This window comes from Dromiciops gliroides, chromosome 2, assembly GCF_019393635.1.
Source record: "Dromiciops gliroides isolate mDroGli1 chromosome 2, mDroGli1.pri, whole genome shotgun sequence".
Lineage (NCBI taxonomy): Eukaryota > Metazoa > Chordata > Mammalia > Microbiotheria > Microbiotheriidae > Dromiciops > Dromiciops gliroides.
The window spans coordinates 465,367,826-465,387,379 of NC_057862.1; the positions used below are offsets into that span (position 1 = coordinate 465,367,826).

The 19,554-nt window shown below is 38.4% G+C and overlaps 1 protein-coding gene across 1 annotated transcript in view; it reads right to left on the reverse strand.

The window, feature by feature from the left end:
• Window positions 1–19,554, reverse strand: part of NUDCD3 (NudC domain containing 3) — a 125,247-nt gene that overhangs the window by 15,228 nt on the left and 90,465 nt on the right. The window contains exon 4 of the mRNA XM_043988373.1: window positions 16,197–16,340. Within this exon, the coding sequence (XP_043844308.1) occupies window positions 16,197–16,340 (144 nt within the window). The remainder of the gene's footprint in view (window positions 1–16,196; window positions 16,341–19,554) is intronic.

The following is a 19,554-nucleotide window of genomic DNA, read 5'->3' on the forward strand; positions in this document are numbered from 1 at the left end:
TCCCTTCTTCCTTTTAATCTAGTTCCTGTTAAGCCCAAAGTGATTTTATACCACATTATTTTTAATGGTGGGCTTCCAGGCCTGGGGGAGAGGGGAAAGGGGTACCTGCAGACCTTTCAAAATCAACCTCAAGACCCAAATCTCCAAGACAGTTTTAAGCCAGCTTGATGATATCCCCAAACAAGACATCTCCTAGCTCAGAGGCCAGAGATCATTATAGACTTATTTACTGTTTGATGAGTAGCATAATATTTTAAACAATTTTTTCAATTGATGTTAGAAAGATTTTCCAAGGGTGGGTAACCTGGGGTCTATAAACTTTTATTATTATTATTTATTTGGACAAAATTATTATTTACTTGGAGACTATCGTTATATATTGCACACGTGTGGTCAAAGAACTAGAGGGAGGTTCTTCAAGAGGTTTATATGGCTTTCTTCCACGGAGAGTTAATTTACTAGATTAGCTAAATGTCATCCTAGAAGTAGGAAACTGGTGTGAGGGCATTATAGAAACCAGAAAGAGAACAATGGTGGGAGGGGAAGGGCAAGTGCTGAAAAGGCATTTTCTAAAGGAATTAGGAGGGACTCTGTAATGAGACTTAGTGCTTTGTGTGGAGGGGAGAGAACACACGAAAACTTTACCCTAGAGTTCTATTCCCCTCAATTCACTGAGATAAATCAACACATAAACAAACTCCTTTTTAGCTTAAAGATTTTCCAATGAATACTTACAGTTTCATCAAGCTCACCTATTCTAGACTAGAGCAGACAAATAAGGGCGATCCAGCTGCAGTGTATTTTAAGTTCTATTGCCTTTTTTTTTTAAAAACACCACAGCCATCTCTCAATATATATCTCCCACCATAGAGGCCTCTCCTTTGTAAGAAAACAAAGAACAACAGTTAAGTAAAACCCACTAACAAAACGATATATAAAAATGCATGCAAAAAATATGAAATGACTCTGGGTGGGGAAGGTGTTGGGTATGGGAGGCAATCTGGGCTATGTAAAAAGAAGAGATATCAATAAAAATATTTTTAAGTATATGCGGCATTCCATTCCCCCAGTCACCACTATTTCTCTGTGAAGAGAAATTATCAGCACTACTGTCTGCTGGAGGGGTCCCTGGGATCAATGTGAAGGCAACTCTCTCTCTTCATGCTATTTTTGTATAACACTTGTAGTCACTGGGCACACTGATCTTTTGCTACCACTTAGTTCACTCTTCATCAGTTCATATTGTCTTCCTCCATTTCTCTGAATGACAGTCATGATTTCTTAAGGTACAATAGTATATATTCCATGGTACTGATATACTACAATTTGCTTAGACATTCCTCAATCAATGAGCATTCACTTTCTTTAAAATTTTTTGTTACTGGCGAGCGTGCACACATACACATGAAAAAAAGTTGCTGTATTTTGGCATACCTTTTTATTTGATATGTTTGGAGGTATATGCCAAGCAACAGTATCCCTGGGTCAATAGGTATGAATGAGCATTTATTAAGCATTTCCTATGTGCCAAGCACTATACTAAGTACTGGGCATACAAATATTTTAAAAAGTGACAGTCCCTCTCCTCAAAGAGCTTATATTCTAATAAAGAACAACAATAGGAATGGTGACCAGGGAATGGAGTTTATGTTCTGGGGGCTAAGCTCAGGGAGATGCCTGAAGGTGAGATGTCCTGGTAGATGGCTGGATAGGATATGTAGCTAAAGTATGGTTTGGTGTCTAGGGCCAGAGCTTTGGACACAAAACTTAGTGCTAGTTGCCTACTGACTGATTCACTGACTGTTGGCTAGGTAGAATGGTAGAAGCTCCAAAGATGAGTGAATTAAAGGACCTAAGGGGCAGAGAGTTTTGATAGGAACTTCCAGGTCTCAGTTCCCAGGACAATCTGGAGGGTGCTGGAGTAGAGGGGTAAGATCAGATCAGTAGTGACAGATAATGGGATAGCTTGGGTAGACAGCTAGATGGAAGATGAAGGTGAACAATTCAGTTATTTTTCCTCATACAATTCAAAACCATTCCATAACAAGTTGTACCAATTCCCAGGCACACAAAGTATATTGCTGTACCTATCTTCCTACAGCCCTTCTAATAGAGACTATTTCCCACTGTTCTCATCTTTGCCAGTTTGAGGGGTATAAACTAAAACCTCAGTATTGTTTTAATTCACATTTCTCTTGGTAATGATTTAGAGCATATTTGGATAAAATTGTTGATAGAAAAGTCTAGCGTTTTATCGGGTACCATGAAGTCAGTTTTTATCTTGCCAGCTTCCACCAAGTTGTTCCTTGTAATGTATTCTAATTCCTGGCCTGTCCCATGAAGCTGTAGAACAAAGGGGAATAAAGTGTGGAAAGGCTATGAATACTCGCTCTAATTATTCCAATGGCCACAGCAACACATATTGTATATTATACTGTTTAAGTATTCTGAAAACTGTTCATCCTCTTTTACTACTTATTTATTGAGGACTTATGTATATTTATGTCAATTCCCTTTATAAAGTGGCTATCAGACTAGACTTCTATTATAGATATTTGATGCAAATATTTTCCTCCAAATCACAGATATATTTTATTGAACAAGAATTTTTCATATCACCAGGGATCACTTCCTCCTTTTGTATACTGTTCCAATGGATGAGTGAAAATAACACACTGAAAATATGCTATTCTGATAGAATATCATTTAGCCACTGCTAATGCTCTGTATTCCTCTGCTTTGCTCAAAATGTGTTTAAGGAGGGGCAGCTAGGTGGCACAGTGGATAAAGCACTGGCCTTGGATCCAGGAGGACCTGAGTTCAAATCCAGTTTCAGACACTTGACACTTACTAGCTGTGTGACCCTGGGCAAGTCACTTAACCTGCATTGCCCTGTAGCAAAATGTGTTTAAGGAAACAGATAAATCTGGTGCTTTTAAATAGCAATGTGATTCTCTACAATATAATCTTAAAAAATAACTAAACAAAATATCCTCCTTGGAATTCTACTACCTCAGGCTACTTTGCCTACTCAAGCTTCAACTAAATCCCAGTGTTGGTTTTTTGTTGTTTGTTTGGTTGTTTGGTTTGGGAGGGGGGGGGGGAGGAAATGACACACACAAATGTAAATCAAAATAATCAAGTAGGCATAGAATTTAGGGAATGAAATCAGACTTCTGGCTACCAGTGGAAAATGTTAACTGTTACTTTTTTATGTCCTAGCAATAACTTAAGGCTCAGTGTACCCACAACTCCCTTCTTATATTACTTCTTATGTTCTCAGCACTTACCCTATTTTAGACACCAAATGTCAAAGTTACTTACCTTGTAGCTTTTATTTTGAACCCAAAGTGAAGTGTATGCAATAATGAGCAAAGATAACCCCACCAGGCAAGATAAGTTTTAAAACTGTCAGAAAAAAAGCAACTACGTTTTACTTTTAAAAACCAGTGTCACACAGAAACCAGGGCTTACAGTGAGTGCCCTTTCCTGAAGGCTCCTCTAACAGGGAGAATGTGCAGGTACCGGCAATCTCATTGGAATGCCTGCCTCCAGCCACCCCCAGTAGTGAGTGGGAGAACCTGTCAGTTTCCCCACTTGATTAAGAAATTAACACTATGAACAAGCTAACTACTTGGTTTATGTGACTGAATGAGGCTTCCAGGGAAATGAGAAGCCATCAGCATTGTTGCCAGAGCTAAGACTACATTTCACTAACCAAGAAAGGAGCTTGCTTGAAACCCAAAGATTCTCATTTAACATTCTGAGGTGTAGGAGGAAGGGAGGCAGGAAATGTCATACAGTTTTAGCTGCCACCCCTGCTTGCTTTGAATGCCTGCCCTTGTGTGTCTACTATAGAATCCATGACATAAGGAAGAAAAGGGGTGGGCCTATTGTTGAAAGAATGTCTGATAAGCAACTGGCTTGCTTGGGTCAGTAGGCTGGCTGTGAATTAGGTCAGATTCCAGATATGGACCAACAACCCAAATGTGGCAGTGAGAATGGCTTCTGAATTGTAGTACTTAAAGGAAAAACACTTCATCTAGCTATATAAGTATAATTCACTTTACACAGTAGATGTATTCCTGAAAATCTGAATAAAGTTTAAAAATCAAATCCTATTCTCCCACTGACTAAATACTATAATTTCAGAAATTTGTTTCCCCAGAAGGAAAAAAGGTAGCTCTAAAATATCATTTAAAAATCCCCTTTAAGAACACATCACCTTCATAAATCACACTCAAAAAGGTAACTTCCAATAAAACAATAACAATGATACAACATATCACATACTGTCCTGAAGGGAAAGGGATGGGAATAAGCATCTCTAGAGCACCCACTGTGTGCCAGCACTATGGTAGGTCTGAACTTGTCTTCTTGACTCCAGGCCTAACATTCAATCTACTGTGCCACAAACTGTGCCTCTAAAAACATAGTTGTGTTTTTAATGTTTCTTATGTTTTATGTTACGTCATGTTTTGTTTTGTCCTGAAAACATAATACTTATGATACCAAAAGTCATGGCAACTGAAAGCTAGCGCTGGGAAGGAAGTAGTTTCATTTCATGAAAAGAAGGCATACGACAAACTCTGTTATGAACAAGGGGACAGTGGGGAGGAGAGCTTTCATTCTTTGATTGACTTCCTAGAGATATCTACAAGTGGTGAGGCTGTTATAATAGTTTATGTTTATTTGGGATAATAAGGGGAATGCAATACTGTGCTTGTGCCCTGACAGCAAAGTTATCTTTTAAAGGATTTCTACAGTATCTACAATGGCGATCTCCACTTTCTCCTCTCACTTTTTTCTAAACCCTTTGCAGCCTGACTTGCAACCTCATCATCATTCACTGAAACCAGTCTCTCCAAAGCTACCAATGATCTCTTTTTTTTTTTTTTTTTTTGTTTTGTGTTTTTTTGTTTGTTTGTTTTTTTGTGAGGCAATTGGGGTTAAGTGACTTGCCCAGGGTCACACAGCTAGCAAGTGGTAAGTGTCTGGGGCCGGATTTGAACTCAGGTACTCCTGAATCCAGGGCTGATGCTTTATCCACTGCGCCACCTAGCTGCCCCTACCAATGATCTCTTAATTGCAAAATCTACTGGTCTTTTCTGAATCCTCATCCTTCTTAGCCTCTCTGCAGTCTATGACATTATTGACAATATTGACAGTATTGTCAATCACTCTTTCTCCTCTTGAATACTCGCTCCTCTAGGTTTTTATGACAGTGTTCTCTCTTGGTTCTACTACTATCTGTCTCACCACTCCTTCCCTACCTCTTTTGCTGAATCTTCATCTATGTCACACCTTTAAGCATTTGTAAGACAGCCATGTGAAAGAGGGATTTGATTTGTTCTCTTTGGCCTTGCAGGGCAAAACCAGGCATAATGGGTAGAGGTAGAAAGTGGGAGGAGCTTGGAAACTTGCAAGCACAGGCTGAATGACCACTTGTCAGGTGTGTAGCAGTGGGAGTTCCTTCTTGGGTACAGGTTGTATGGCTGCTAGGCTCCTTCCCACTTCTGAAATTCTGTGAGTCTGTGAAAACTTCCCAGAAACTTCCCATCTCATGATTTATGCATGAAACAGTGGAAAGAGCACTGGTTTTGTAGCTGGAAGACCTGGATTCAAATCTTCACTATAACCCTTGTCACTGTGTGACCTTGGACAAATCATTGAGCCTCCCTGGGCCTCAGTTTCTTCATCTGTTAAATGAGGGGGTCTGAAGTCCCTTCCAGCTCTAGATCTAGGATCTAGAGCCTAGGATTTGTGCTTGGTCCCAAATGAGCCAATCATATGGGGTTGCAAATGCACAATTAACACATTCAACTCAAACCTGACTATAGAGTTGGGAGTCCCTATGATGATGTTATTTGGCTGAATTCCCATTTGTACCATTTTCCCTGTAGAACCAGTTCTCCCCTGCAACACCACTTCATGTGTTTTGTTTGTTTGTTTGTTTGTTTGTTTGATGGTGCAGAATCTTTTTTTAAAAATAAAAATATTTTATTATTTTCCAGTTACATGTAGAGATAGTTTTCAACATTTGTTTACATAAGATTTCCAATTTCAAATTTTTCTCCCTCCCTCCCCTCCTCCCCTAGACAGCAGGTAATCTGATATAGGTTATATATATATATATATATACATATATATATATACACACACACAATAACATCAAACACATTTCTGCATTAGTCCTGTTATAAGAGAAGAATCAGAGCAAAAAAGGAAAAACCTCCAGAAAGAAAAACAGCACCACCAAAACCAAAAGAAATAGTATGATCCAATTAGCATCCATATTCCACAGTTCCCTTTTTTTTTTTCTTTTTCTGGATTTGGAGAGCCTTTTCCATCATGAGTCCTTTGGAACTCTCTTGTACCGTTGTATTGGTGAGAAAAATCATAGTTGATCAACACATAATGTTGATGATACTGTGTATAATGTTCTTCTGGTTCTGCTCATCTCACTCATCATCAGTTCATGCAAGTCCTTCCAGGTTTCTCTGAACTCCTTCTGCTCATCGTTTCTTACAGCACAATAGAATTCTATTACATTCATATACCACATCTTGTTCAGCCATTCCCCAATTGATGGGAACCCCTCAATTTCCAATTCCTTGCCACCACAAGAAGAGCAGCTATAAATATTTTTGTACATGTGGGTCCTTTCCCCTTTCCTTTGATCTCCTTGGGAAAAAGACCCAAAAGTGGTATTGCTGGGTCAAAGGGTATGCACAGCTTTATAGCCCTTTGGGCATAATTCCGAATTGCTCTCCAGAATGGTTGTATCAGTTCACTTCATGTGTTTTTGCAGAACCAATTAATTACATCAGGTAGGGGACACCATTTCTTTCTGGTCCTTTCCTATCCAAGTCTTTTCTTCTAGGAGCCCAGTTCGATGGACACAGCAGTGTCCAGTAGCAGGGGCAACACACATGTGACAACCCAAGGTGCCTGGTGCCTCAGTTAGTCAGTCAGTCAATTAACAAGCATTTACTAATCACTCCTATGCTTCAGGCATGGTACTGGGTGCTGGGATATAAAGACAAAAGTGAAACAGTTCCTACCCTCAAGGAGCTTTCATTCTTTTGGGAGAGACAACACATACACATCTAAGAAATCCAAAATGAATGCAGAGTAATTTGGGAAGGCACTAGCAGCTACATGAATCAGGAAAGGCCTCATGAGCCACCTGCTAAAGGAAACTAGAGATTCTAAAAGGAGGTGAAAGGGAATGCATTCCAGGCCTGGGGAATTACCTGTCTAAAGTCATAGAGATAGGGGGCAGCTAGGTGGCGCAGTGGATAAGGCACTGGCCCTGAATTCAGGAGGACCTGAGTTCAAATCCAGCCTCAGACACTTGACACTTACTAGCTGTGTGACCCTGGGCAAGTCACTTACCCCTCATTGCCCCATCAAAAAAAATTTAATTAATTAAAAAAATTAAAATAAAGTCACAGAGATGGGAGATGAGGCAATGAAGAGGCCAGACTGGCTGGCTCATAAAGTGTATACGTGCATATAGCAATAGCTTGAAGGGTAGGTTGGAGCCAAGTTGTAAAATCTCCCATCTTTCTCTCCATTCATACAGTCATTATCCTGCTACAGGGCTCATCAGCCTAGTGATGCCTGCCAGCTGGTCTCCTTACCTCAAGTGTCTTCCTAGTCTAGTCCATCTTCCACTCTGCTGTTAAATTACCTTCCCAAAACACATCTAACCATGCCACAAACTCATTCAATAAACTATAGTGGCTCCCTACTACTTCTAAGGATCAAATATAGAATCTTCCATTTAGCAACTTTGCAACCTGGTTCCTTGCTAGTTTTCTAACATGTTATTTCCTTCCATGTGCTCTAAGAACCAGACATATGCACATTTTTGCTTGACCCTTCATCTCTCTGCCTATATGCAGTGTTTAGTCTCAGAGTGAACGCACTAAGAAAAACAGGGAAGGGTCATCTGCAGAAGGTAGTATTTGAGCATGGTCTTGACTAAAGCCAAGAGGCAGAGATGAGGAAGGAGAGCATTTGAAGAATGGGAGACAATGAAAAGGCTTCCCTCTGAGACTTCTCATTTACATTGCAAACATCTGGAATGTACATATTGGTTTACTTGTTGTTTCATTAAAATGAGCTCTTTTTGGACAGAAACTGTGGTTTTTGCCTTTCTTTATATTCCTCAAGCTTAGCACAGTGTAGGTGCCTAATAAATGCTTGTTGACTATTACTATGGTAATATCTTATTTATTCTTGTATTTCCTTCAGCACCTAGTCTGCTGTTTGTCACAAGGTAGAAGGTTACTTAGGAATTTATTGAAATTTATGGGGAATATATACATATGAAGTACAGACATATCTAGGTACTCTAGGTGGGTACTGTTCAACATTTTGGTTTTTATGTTCATAAGCAGTTTGTTCCTTAATCACTTGATTTGTTGCCATACTACATACTTGGAATAAGGAAGAGAAACCTTATAAATTCCACATTCTTAACCTACATCCTTCTGCTCCAGAGAAATTGGTACTTTCTATCAGAAAGAAGGCTGTCTATTCCCAGCATGAAGTAAGTGGCAGGGAAATTTAGTTATGCAGGGGTCAGGAAGCAGAAACTGGAGAACTGCCCAGCTTTTGCTAAGCCTGGACTTCATAATGTTGCTTCATTATTCTGTCAGAAGTGAATTCCCAGGATGTTAACCACATATATTCATATGCAAATACTAAATCCCATCAAAGCCTAATAAAGTGACCAAATCATAGGATCTCCACTTGAATGGGTCTATTTTGGGAACACCTTCCATTTCTCAAATTCTAAAGATAAGTTCTACCTCCATTAATGTGGAAAATCAAGGACTGACTAGTAGTACTAATTGTATTTTACAAAAATAAGAGAAATGGAATAAGTAATGAGTTGATAGACTAATTACAATACTAATGGATTCAGAATACCACAACTGTAAACCTTCAGAATTTCTCTCACAGCAAAGCCCAGAAGTCAGTCACTGAGGCCAGATGTTTTGGTTTGTTTTATTTTAGCAATAATCTCAGCAGGGAGAAAGATTTATGGAGCTTATTGCCTTCTCTGTGAAGACATCAATAATGTCAGATAACACAATTTGGAAGGAGCTCACCAGAAGCTACCCCACTCCAGAGGGAAATATATACAGAACTGCATTGCTATTTGTTACAAACTGTGACTAGCCTTCATTTGTGGTGTGTTGCAATGAAGAATAGATCAACAAATGGCATCAGTCTTAGGGATCAGTATCTCAAAAACAAAGAAATCATTCAAATATTCTTGAACTCAAAAGGCTTCTATCTAGGGCTCATGAGCTTATTTTTCTTTCGGTAAAATGACAACTCTTTATTAACTAAAGTTAAGTCAGCAAAATGTTTTGGGAAAGCACGGGCAGAAGATTTGAGTCCTATAAAGCTATGCTTACCCTTTGACCCAGCAATACCACTATTAGGTCTTTTTCCCCAAAGAGATCATAATAAAGGGGAAAGGACCCACATGTACAAAAATATTTATAGCTGCTCTTTTTGTGGTGGCAAGGAATTGGAAATTGAGGGGATGCCCATCAACTGGGGAATGGCTGAACAAGTTGTGGTATATGAATGTAATGGGATACTATTGTGCTGTAAGACATGATGAGCAAGCAGATTTCAGAGAAACCTGGAAGGACTTACATGAACTGATGCTGAGTGAGATGAGCAAAACCAGGAGAACATTGTACACAGTATCAAAAACATTTGTGTTAATCAACTGTGATAGACTTGACTCTTCTCAGCAATACAATGGTCTAAGATAGTTCCAAAGGACTCACATGATGGAAAATGTTCTCCAAATCCAGAAAAAAAAAAAAAGAACTGTGGAATCTAGATGCAGATTGAACCATAGTATCTCTATTTTTTTTGTTGTTGTTTTCTTTTTTGAGGTTTTCCCTTTTGCTCTGATTCTTCTAGCACAGCATGACTAATGCAGAAATATGTTTAATGTGATTGTACATATATAACCTATATTGGATTGCTTGCTGTGCTAGGGAGGGAGGAAGGAGGGAGAAAAGAGTGAAACTAGAAATCTTATAAAAACAAATGTCGCAAACTATCTCTACATGTAACTGCAAAATAATAAAATACTTTTATGGAAAAAAAAAAACCAGAGAAGACTTGAGTCCTAGTCCTTCCTCTACCATTAGCATTATGAGTAGGGATAAATCACTTAACCTCTCTAGGTCCTATGTTCCTCATCTGTAAAATAAGAGGATTAAACAAGGTCATCTCTAGAGCTTCCATCTCTAATAACTATGTAAGATCTTAAAGAAAAGGATGGTTCTTCATTGCGTCCTCTGCTATCTGGGGCAGGGGCCTGCCTGCCTGTTACTTAGTGACAAAACTATTCACCACAAATGTTTTGAGTACTTACAATGGACTTGGTAATAAATATGAACAGTTGCTGCCTGAGACAAACAGCTAGTTATATGGTCCTGAACAAGTCACGACCTTGATGAAGCAGTTTTCTCTTCTGTCAAATGGAAATGATAATGACTACTATGACAGGCAGAAACTGGCCTCAGAGTCAGGAAGATTTCAGGTGGGTTCAAGCCTCACCTATGATTCAGACTGGCTGTGTGACTAAATCTCTCAGTCTCCCAGGTAACTCGTTAAGATGGTAGATTTCAGAGTGATGGTAGTCTATAATTGAAGAGGGAATTCCTTATGCAACAAAATCACTAATCAATTAAAAAACAAAAATCCAAAGAACTGTAAGATGACTTAGCTGCCAGGCCATCTGAAGTATATACATTAAACTCAATTTGGTGTAAGATTTCCTTAACTTTTAAAGGCCAATTTACATGTGATAATATTTGGTATTAATATGCCATAATATTTAATTTTTAACCTTTATTAAAGTGGTATGAACTGACATTATCCTATGTTGGTTCCTTTGTTGTTATGTCAGTTGATTATTGTATTATGTAAGTTTTGTATCTTCTGACACTGTTATTTTCAAGGTTTACATCCTCAAAAATCTAAGGTTTGATCAGGAATCATTTACTGCTCATTTCTGAATAAAGTTTTTGGGAGAAGAATGAATGACAGAGCTCTAAAGTGAGTAGTCAAAAAACTACTTATACACCAAAAATGATAGACAGCACTAAATAATATGAGGTTCAAAATTCAGTATGTTTCAACAAAAATCTATTAAGTGACTACTATGGGAAAGGCACTCTGCTAAAAGCTAAGATAATCTGTTAAGAAAAATAAGCCATGAATTCTAACCACTCTGAACACAGGGGCTAATGGAAAAAGACAGCAAATATTTATCATGTGGGATCTCATATTATGCTATAAGTAATAAAGAAAGAAGTGCAAAGGAAAGATTCAGGAAAAAGCACAATGAGAAATTTGAGGAGGGAGATATAATAGCTAGAGAGTGGGAAGAGTAGAAAAGGGCTCACAAAGAAGAAGCACCTGAGTTGAGCCTTGAAGGGAAAATATTAAAAAGAAGAAATGGTGGCTTAAAGTCAATTCCTTGCACAAGGACTGCATAAACAAATAGAGATAGAAGAAGGCAGAATGAAAACAGAGACAAAGAAGTTAGAGCATGTCAAGGGGAGCAGCATGAATTATATTATTTCAGAGATGGATGGGACCTTTGTGTCTTTCTAGTTTAAACCACACCTGAAAAGGAACCCTCTTTATAACATACATGACTAGTCATTCAACCTATGCCTGAAGGCCCCCAGAAACCCTCCACCACCTTCTGAAGCAACCAATTCTACCTTTGGGCAGCTCTTATTGTTGGGAAGTTTTTCCTAATATCAAGTCTAAACTTGCTTCTTAATAACTTATGTTCATTACTTTTGGTCCTGTCCCCTAAGGCCAAACGAAAAATGTCTAATTATTCTTTCACATGACGGCCCTTTAAACCCTTGAACATAACTATCGTGTCCCTGCCATTCTATCAAACAGTTTTCTCCAGGTTAAATGTACATCCATGGTTTCTTCAGCTAATCCTTATGGACTTGAAGTCCTTCACCACTTTAGTTACTTCCTCTTGACTTTCTATAGCTAATTGGTATCCACAGAATTGAACACAAGACTTCAGATGTGGCCTAACTGGGGCAGAGTACAAAGAAACTATCATTCTTCATTCCTGTAAAGTATGTTTTGGGTTAGCGAGGTGACACAGTGGATAGAGGCACTGCCCCTGGAGTCAGGAAAACCTAGTTCAAATCTCACCTCAGACATGTACTAGCTGTGTGACCCTGGGCAAGTCACTTAACCCCAATAACCTTAAACATCTGGGACCATCTCCACTCATCCTGATGTACATCTTTGCCACTGGACCCAGATGGCTCTGGAGGAGAAAGTGAGGCACAGCCCTGCCTCACTTAAATCCAATTCAGTGCAAGCCATGAAATGACCATGAAATGTCATGGTCCTCTTTGGGAACAAAGAACAAACAACAACAACAACAAAGTATACTTCGATGCAGTCTAAGATTGTATTAGCTTTTTTGGCTACCTCATTTGATGAGCTCATCAGCATCCACAGGGTTCATTATTATCTATATGGAGACATAGGTATCATTAATTATTATCTATGTGTATTGTGCTCTTTGGATGCTCCTAATACTGTCACTTTGTCCACTGGCTTAAATTGGCTCAAGCATTGGGGGCAGCTAGGTGGCGCAGTGGATAAAGCACTAGCCCTGGATTCAGGAGGACCTGAGTTCAAATCCAGCCTCAGACACTTGACACTTACTAGCTGTGTGACCCTGGGCAAGTCACTTAACCCCCATTGCCCCACAAAACTCCCCCCCCCAAAAAAAAACCAAATTGGCTCAAGCATTAAAGAAGGGTACTTGTATGGAAATCTATAGGGCAAGCTCCAAAACAGAAAAGTATTGAGTTTTAACTAATCATCTCTAGAAAATAATGAACTGTTCAGCCTTTAGCCTTCCAAATCTAGAGTCTAGGGTACTTTGAAAACATGTTAAAGAGAGTAGGGACTGAGAATAGAACTGGGACCTTGAAGAAAAAGAGCCTGATTAAAGAGTTTCATGAAAATGGGAAGGTTTTTTTGAAGACAGGATATCAGAGGACAACAGGAGTCAAGGATCACTTGCTATCAGATGTTATAACTATGGTGGAGTGTGAAAACACTTCTAAAGGAGGTTTGTTCACTACTACAAAAGTGGAGTCTATCTCATGAGGCTATCTCATTTCCAATAAGAAAGAAAAGGCATGCATGTCTATTGCTCACACTTAAGAAAAAGGTTACAGACCAAGATGGCAAAATATGACTGCTAGTAACACTATAATTTCCTTTTGAAGCAGTTAACATCATTATCCAATCAGATCTAATGGTTGTTTTCTTCTTTCTGACCCTGAGGAGTTAACAGGTAAGCTGTCAGTAACCAAGGACTAGAAGTAGGCCTGGTAGTGTGATGTGTATGGTTATTTCCAAAGTTCTTTGGTTCAAGTTCCTGGACTATCTCCACTGGACTCTGAGAGGAGGTGGTGGTAGTAGTTTGACTCAATAGGCACATATTGTCTCCCATCTCTCCTTTAGTGTGCTTTGTTGCTTACTAGAACCATAGAACATCAATAGAAGAACCTCTTTTCAAGACAAAACTAGTTCAGCTCCCTCTCACCACCTGGACCCCCAGCAGTGAGTGATGGCCTCCTCTGCCATGGTATTGTTGCTTCTGGCTCAGGGGGCCACTACTATGGCTGAGACAATTCACTTGAACTGTTGCCATCTGGTTAGAGTTCAGATCAAGGAGAGGTCATTTAATAAGTACTGAAAGACATGGATTTTTTTTAAAAAGAGCTTGGACATCATATTTCAAGAAATTATAAAGGAAAACTACCACAATATCTTATTAAATTGGGTAACATAACAGAAAAGAAAAATGACAAAAGCTGGAGGGGATGTGGAAAAACAGGGACATTAATGCACTATTGGTGATGTTGTGAATTGGTCCAACCATTCTGGAGAACAATTTGGAACTATGTTCAAAGGGCTATAAAACTGTGCATACCCTTCTACCTTTTGATACCTCTATTAAGTCTGTATTCCAAAGAGATCAAAGAAAAAACAAAAGTATCTATATGTATAAAAATATTTATAGCAGCTCTTTTTGTGGTGGCAAAGAACTGGAAATCAAGATGACTGTGATAGGGGCAGCTAGGTGGCGCAGTGGATGGAGCACCGGCCCTGGAATCAGGAGTACCTGAGTTCAAATCCAGCCTCAGACACTTAACACTTACTAGCTGTGTGACACTGGGCAAGTCACTTAACCCCAATTGCCTCACTAAAAAAAAAAAAAATTTAATTAGGGCAGCTAGGTCGCGCAGTGCATAGAACACTGGCCCTGGAGTCGGGAGGACCTGAGTTCAAATTCAGCCTCAGACACTTAACATTTACTAGCTGTGTGACCCTGGGTAAATCACTTAACCCCAATTGCCTCGCCAAAAAAATAAATAAATAAAAGTAAATTAAATTAAATTTTAAAGAAAAAAAAAGGAATTACAAAGTGGCCAAATAGCTTTCATACAGTTTTAAACTACTGAAATCTTTCAGTATCTAAGGGTATGGTTTATCTGGGTCAACTGACTTGCAATCAAAGGCAATTAGGGAGTCTCTACCTCTTTATCCTGTGTTATCAATGCCTTCTTAACCATTTTTATTCTGTCATTTCCAGGGCAAAGGTCATTCTCCAGCAGAGAAAACAGAATAAAAAAATGAGTGGCTCTGCCTTTTCTCTGTTGTCAGTTATTGTCCCAAGCAAAAGTCCTATCCTTTGATTCTTCTTTTTCTCCCAATAGTTTTTTTTAACCTTTTTGTTGTCTTTAGCTTCTTTCACCAGCCTCAGCACATTCTGAACTTTAGCATTCCTGATATTATTTTTATGTAACCATGTCATACTTATATACAAATCCCATTTCTCCTCCTCACTGGAATGGTTTCCCTTTCTGTCTTCTGAATTTCATTCTTGACAATCTCCCATCCCTTCTAGGATAACTTACCCTGTAGCATTTTAATCCATGGGATCCTACCTATTCCCTGGAACCTCTAAAATCTGCTTTCCCAAAATCTAGGCTACATCCCAGATTAGGCCTAGATTTCTTCTTCTGCTCTACTACAAACTCCGAAAGGAAATGGTTACTTCCCCCTAGGGGTTCCTAACATTTCCATATCAGCAACCAACTTCTCCCTGTTAAATTCATCCTGAATAGAATTTCTTCTGCTTTTGATAGAGAACTTCCATAAATGTCTCAATAATTAACATTCTACACCTCTAGTACTATGCCATGTTTTTGTGCCAGGTTTGTGATCTGTTCCATAGAGGATTTACAATATTGACAAAAATTGCACAGGACAGGCTATGACCTACGCAAAGCACATCCACCTGAATGAGATCACAGGCCTATCAATGTATGAAAGAAGAGGAAGAGTTGCAAGCAGAACACTTATGGCCACATATACCCCCACATTCTTTTGACCAAAAGAAAAAAGGATAAAAAAAGTGCTGCCCCAAAGAAACTAAAACTACATCAAGACAATATTGGGGAGGGGGGGGGCAGCTAGGTGGCACAGTGGTTAAAGCACTGGCCCTGGATTCAGGAGGACCTGAGTTCAAATCCGACCTCAGACACTTGATACTTACTAGCTGTGTGACCCTGGGGCAAGTCACTTAACCCCCATTGCCTTGAAGAAAAAAAACCCAACAAAACAAAAAAAGACAATATTAAGCAATATTGATTCATAGCAAATATGCACATAACTTCTCAATTAAATAGAGAAGCAGTGTGGTGTGGTGGAAATGGCATGGACCTTTTCAGAAGATTTAGGCAATATTCAAAGTAGATGAAGATCACCAGAGAAAAAAAAATTTTTCACTTAAATTTTATGTGCATTCTATGGCTTGCTCCAGTTGGAGTTGTAAATCTCACTACTTGAGTAAGATTTTATTTTGAAAGGTCATGAACTGAAATAAAATCCAACTTTTGCCCCTTTTCTTCTTTCATACTCAATTCAGGGCCCAGTTCATTGTCCACCTTAGTGTCTGTAGAAACTAAATGTACTGGTGGATTATCAAAGTCTCCAAAGACAGATTTACTAAGGAAAAAACAAAACAAAACAAAACACCTCATGAACACCAAAGAGGGAAAATAAATTATCCTTACCAAGACACATTTCCCCGGCTCAAGGCTCCATAAAGAACTTTCAGTGTTGATTTTATGGGTGAATTTCCCTTCCATTAGAACACGTTCCCCACTCCCTTCTAATATTGCCACACGGATAGAACTACTGCTGAGATCCACAGACACCTGAAAACATAAGAAAAGAAAATAATTGAGAGAGTCATATCATGGAGGAAGAGGAAGAATGTCTTTTTTTTTTTTTAAGTGAGGCAATTGCAGTTAAGTGACTTGCCCAGGGTCACACAGCTAGTAAGTGTTAAGTGTCTGAGGCCAGATTTGAACTCAGGTACTCCTGACTCCAGGGCATAAACTTACCAAGACTATATCCAGCAGAAGTTTACACGCAAAGTTATAAATGGTAATCATTCATTGTAAATACAATAAATACAGCATTTCAAATGTATAAAATTAGTGAAGTATGGTGCTCCTTCATTTTTACAGAAACGAAAATTTCAAGATTAAGTTATTTCCAGACATTGCTGACAAAGCATGAAATTATATCCCAACTCCATTAAACATGATGCAGAGCCAGACAAAAGGAGGAGGGGAGCTAAGTCCTGATAGTTGTTGAGTCTACAGAAAAAAAACTTTCCAGGATGGAGAAAAATAGCTATCTTTGGGAAGGTGAGATCTATAAACTGTCTTCAAAATAAAACGTAAAGTGGAAGCTGAAAAACAGAGCTGGCAGATACAGAATGTTGGTATGCTGCAACACTCAGTATACCACTGAACTGGTTATACTCAACCCATTTGCTACCAAATTTTTCTAACCCAAATTCTTGGGGGGAAATTATATACAGGGATATACCTTCAATTTTGTAATGAAAATGAATGGATAAATAGAATTTATTCTAGTCTGTCTGACAGCCAACTTTGCAAAACACATCTATTTCACAAAGCAATGGAAAAATCAGGTACTTTTCCATAATGTTTTATTTAAATTAAATAATACATTTTGATACATAAAATCTGTATAGTTTAGTTCAGGACACTAATATAAAACCAAATTTTTTATTGAAACAGGAAAAAAAAAACCCAGAAAAGTGGTAACAGTTGAACCCCATTATAAACCTGTTCAAAGGCTTGTACATCCTTCAAATGAAATCATATCATTAAGAACAATTATGTGCTATAAAAGCTATATATAAATGAGCAAGTATTCATTTATTCTGCCCTTCCCCCTTATTAAGTAGTAAATATTTTAACAAAATTATATCGAGTTCTTTACCATAAAAATATAGGATTTAGTGATGGAAGGGACCTTAGAAATTATCTAGTCCAATGTCCTCATTTTACAGATGAAAAAACTGAGATCCAAAGGATTAATGACTTGACTGGCAAAGGAACTACTAGCCTTCCAGTCATTCAGGTTTACAACCTCCATATCATACTTGAACCCCAACCCTCTCTCATTCCACATATCCAATCAACTGCCAAATCATGTCCCTTCTTTTTTAGTCAATAAATATTTATTAAATTCTTACTTTGTGTCAGGTACTGTATTAAGTACTTGGGATACAAAGAAGGGCAAAAAGAATCCTTGCCCTCAAAGAGCTCACATTCTAATCAGGGAGATATATGCAAACATCTAAGCACAAACAAGACACATAATATCACTAAAGAAATCATCTCGGGGGGCAGGTAGGTGGTACAGTGGATAGAGCACTGGCCCTGGATTCAGGAGGACCTGAGTTCAAATCTGACCTCAGACACTTGACACTTCCTAGCTGTATGACCCTGGGCAAGTCACTTAACCCTCACTGCTCCACGAAAAAAGAAAAAAAGAACAAGAAATAATCTCAGAAGGAAGGCAATAGTTATGATTGTAGAGCTGTGATTTATGTGAGGGAGGAGGAGAGAAAAGAGAGGGAGGAAGGCTTCTTATAAAAGGTAGGATTTGAGCCTAGTCTTAAAAGAAGCTAGGTAAATCGGGAGGAAGAAGCAAGGAAAGAAAGTATTTCCAGCATTAGGGACATCTAGTGAAAGGGCTTGGAGTGAGGAGATGGAGTGTTATGTTCAAGGATCAGCAAGAAGGTCACTAAGAACACAGTTATGTAGCTAGGAGCAAAATGTAAGATTGGAAAAGTTTGCCAGTTAGTCAAAATTGTCATAATGGTATAATAGTACTAATGAACAGAAGTAATTTCTCAGAGAGGAAGGGACCAAACAATTTAGTTTCACAAAAGCTACATTTTAATGAAATCTGTTGATTTTCATAATTAGTAGAAATGAGAAAAAAATAGAAATCTGCCTTAGTGTACTCATGTGACTTCCACTATATACTTCTCTCTAAGGGAAACTTCATTCCTGACATTTACCACAAGATGTCAAATTTTTCTTCTGAACAATTTCTAAGACATGAAAAAAATATCTTGCTGGGTTGTTTTGTTTTGTTTTTAAGCACAAACAACAGCTGCACTAATAGCAGATTCAGTGGCAAGGTCTCAATAAAGGTCATCTCATCTACAATGTTTACTATCCCGCCCTTTAATATGATGGGTCACTGACCTTATAAGATAACTTATGTGACAGCAAAGTTTTAGAAAGAACAACACCCTATGACATATTTAAACCTATGACATACTGTCATGTTGACTCCAGATACATTGCCAAGAAGTCTGACTAGAAAGCAGGAGCACCTGATCAGGCAAAGGAGGCTATCTTCAGTCAATGTTTAGAACAGTAAGAACATTCAAGATGAAGTTAGCTTACTAGAAGAGCAATGACACACCACACTGTCACATGGAAGGCTCTGGCAAAGTTTTATGTGAGTATCATAATAAGGCCAGACATTTTCTACCCAAGAGATACACAAATGCTTGTCAACTGACTGGTTGTCCTAGTTTGTCCCAAAAGTGGCATTAACAACTTTGCAGACATGCTAAAGCCGAAGGTAATAATGAGGAAACAAAACAGAGACTTAACAGATATAACAAAGTGGGCTTTGTTACTTTTCCAATTGGAAATTAATCAAAATTAAAACCAAACAGGAGATTGACTTTCTTTAGTATCGAGTTTTCATCTGGGTACCAGGGCATTATATAGCTGAGCCCCTGCCATACCCCACAGAAGTATCTAAAATTTTAAACTGTGGAATTTTTAAAGATTCATTTTGAAAGAGGATTAAGTTTCATCAGCACAACTATCCAAAGTTTTGAATCTGATATATGAATACTTTTTTTACAATAAACCAAACATTATTTTATTTATCCACATGACACAAGATAGAAATATATTCTCTTCCCTAACTGTTCTGGAGAAAGGGAAATAAATGGATAAGAAAATAGATGAAGAAAAGTGACCATAATAAGTGAGGTGCAGAAATGAAGCTAGGGACCTC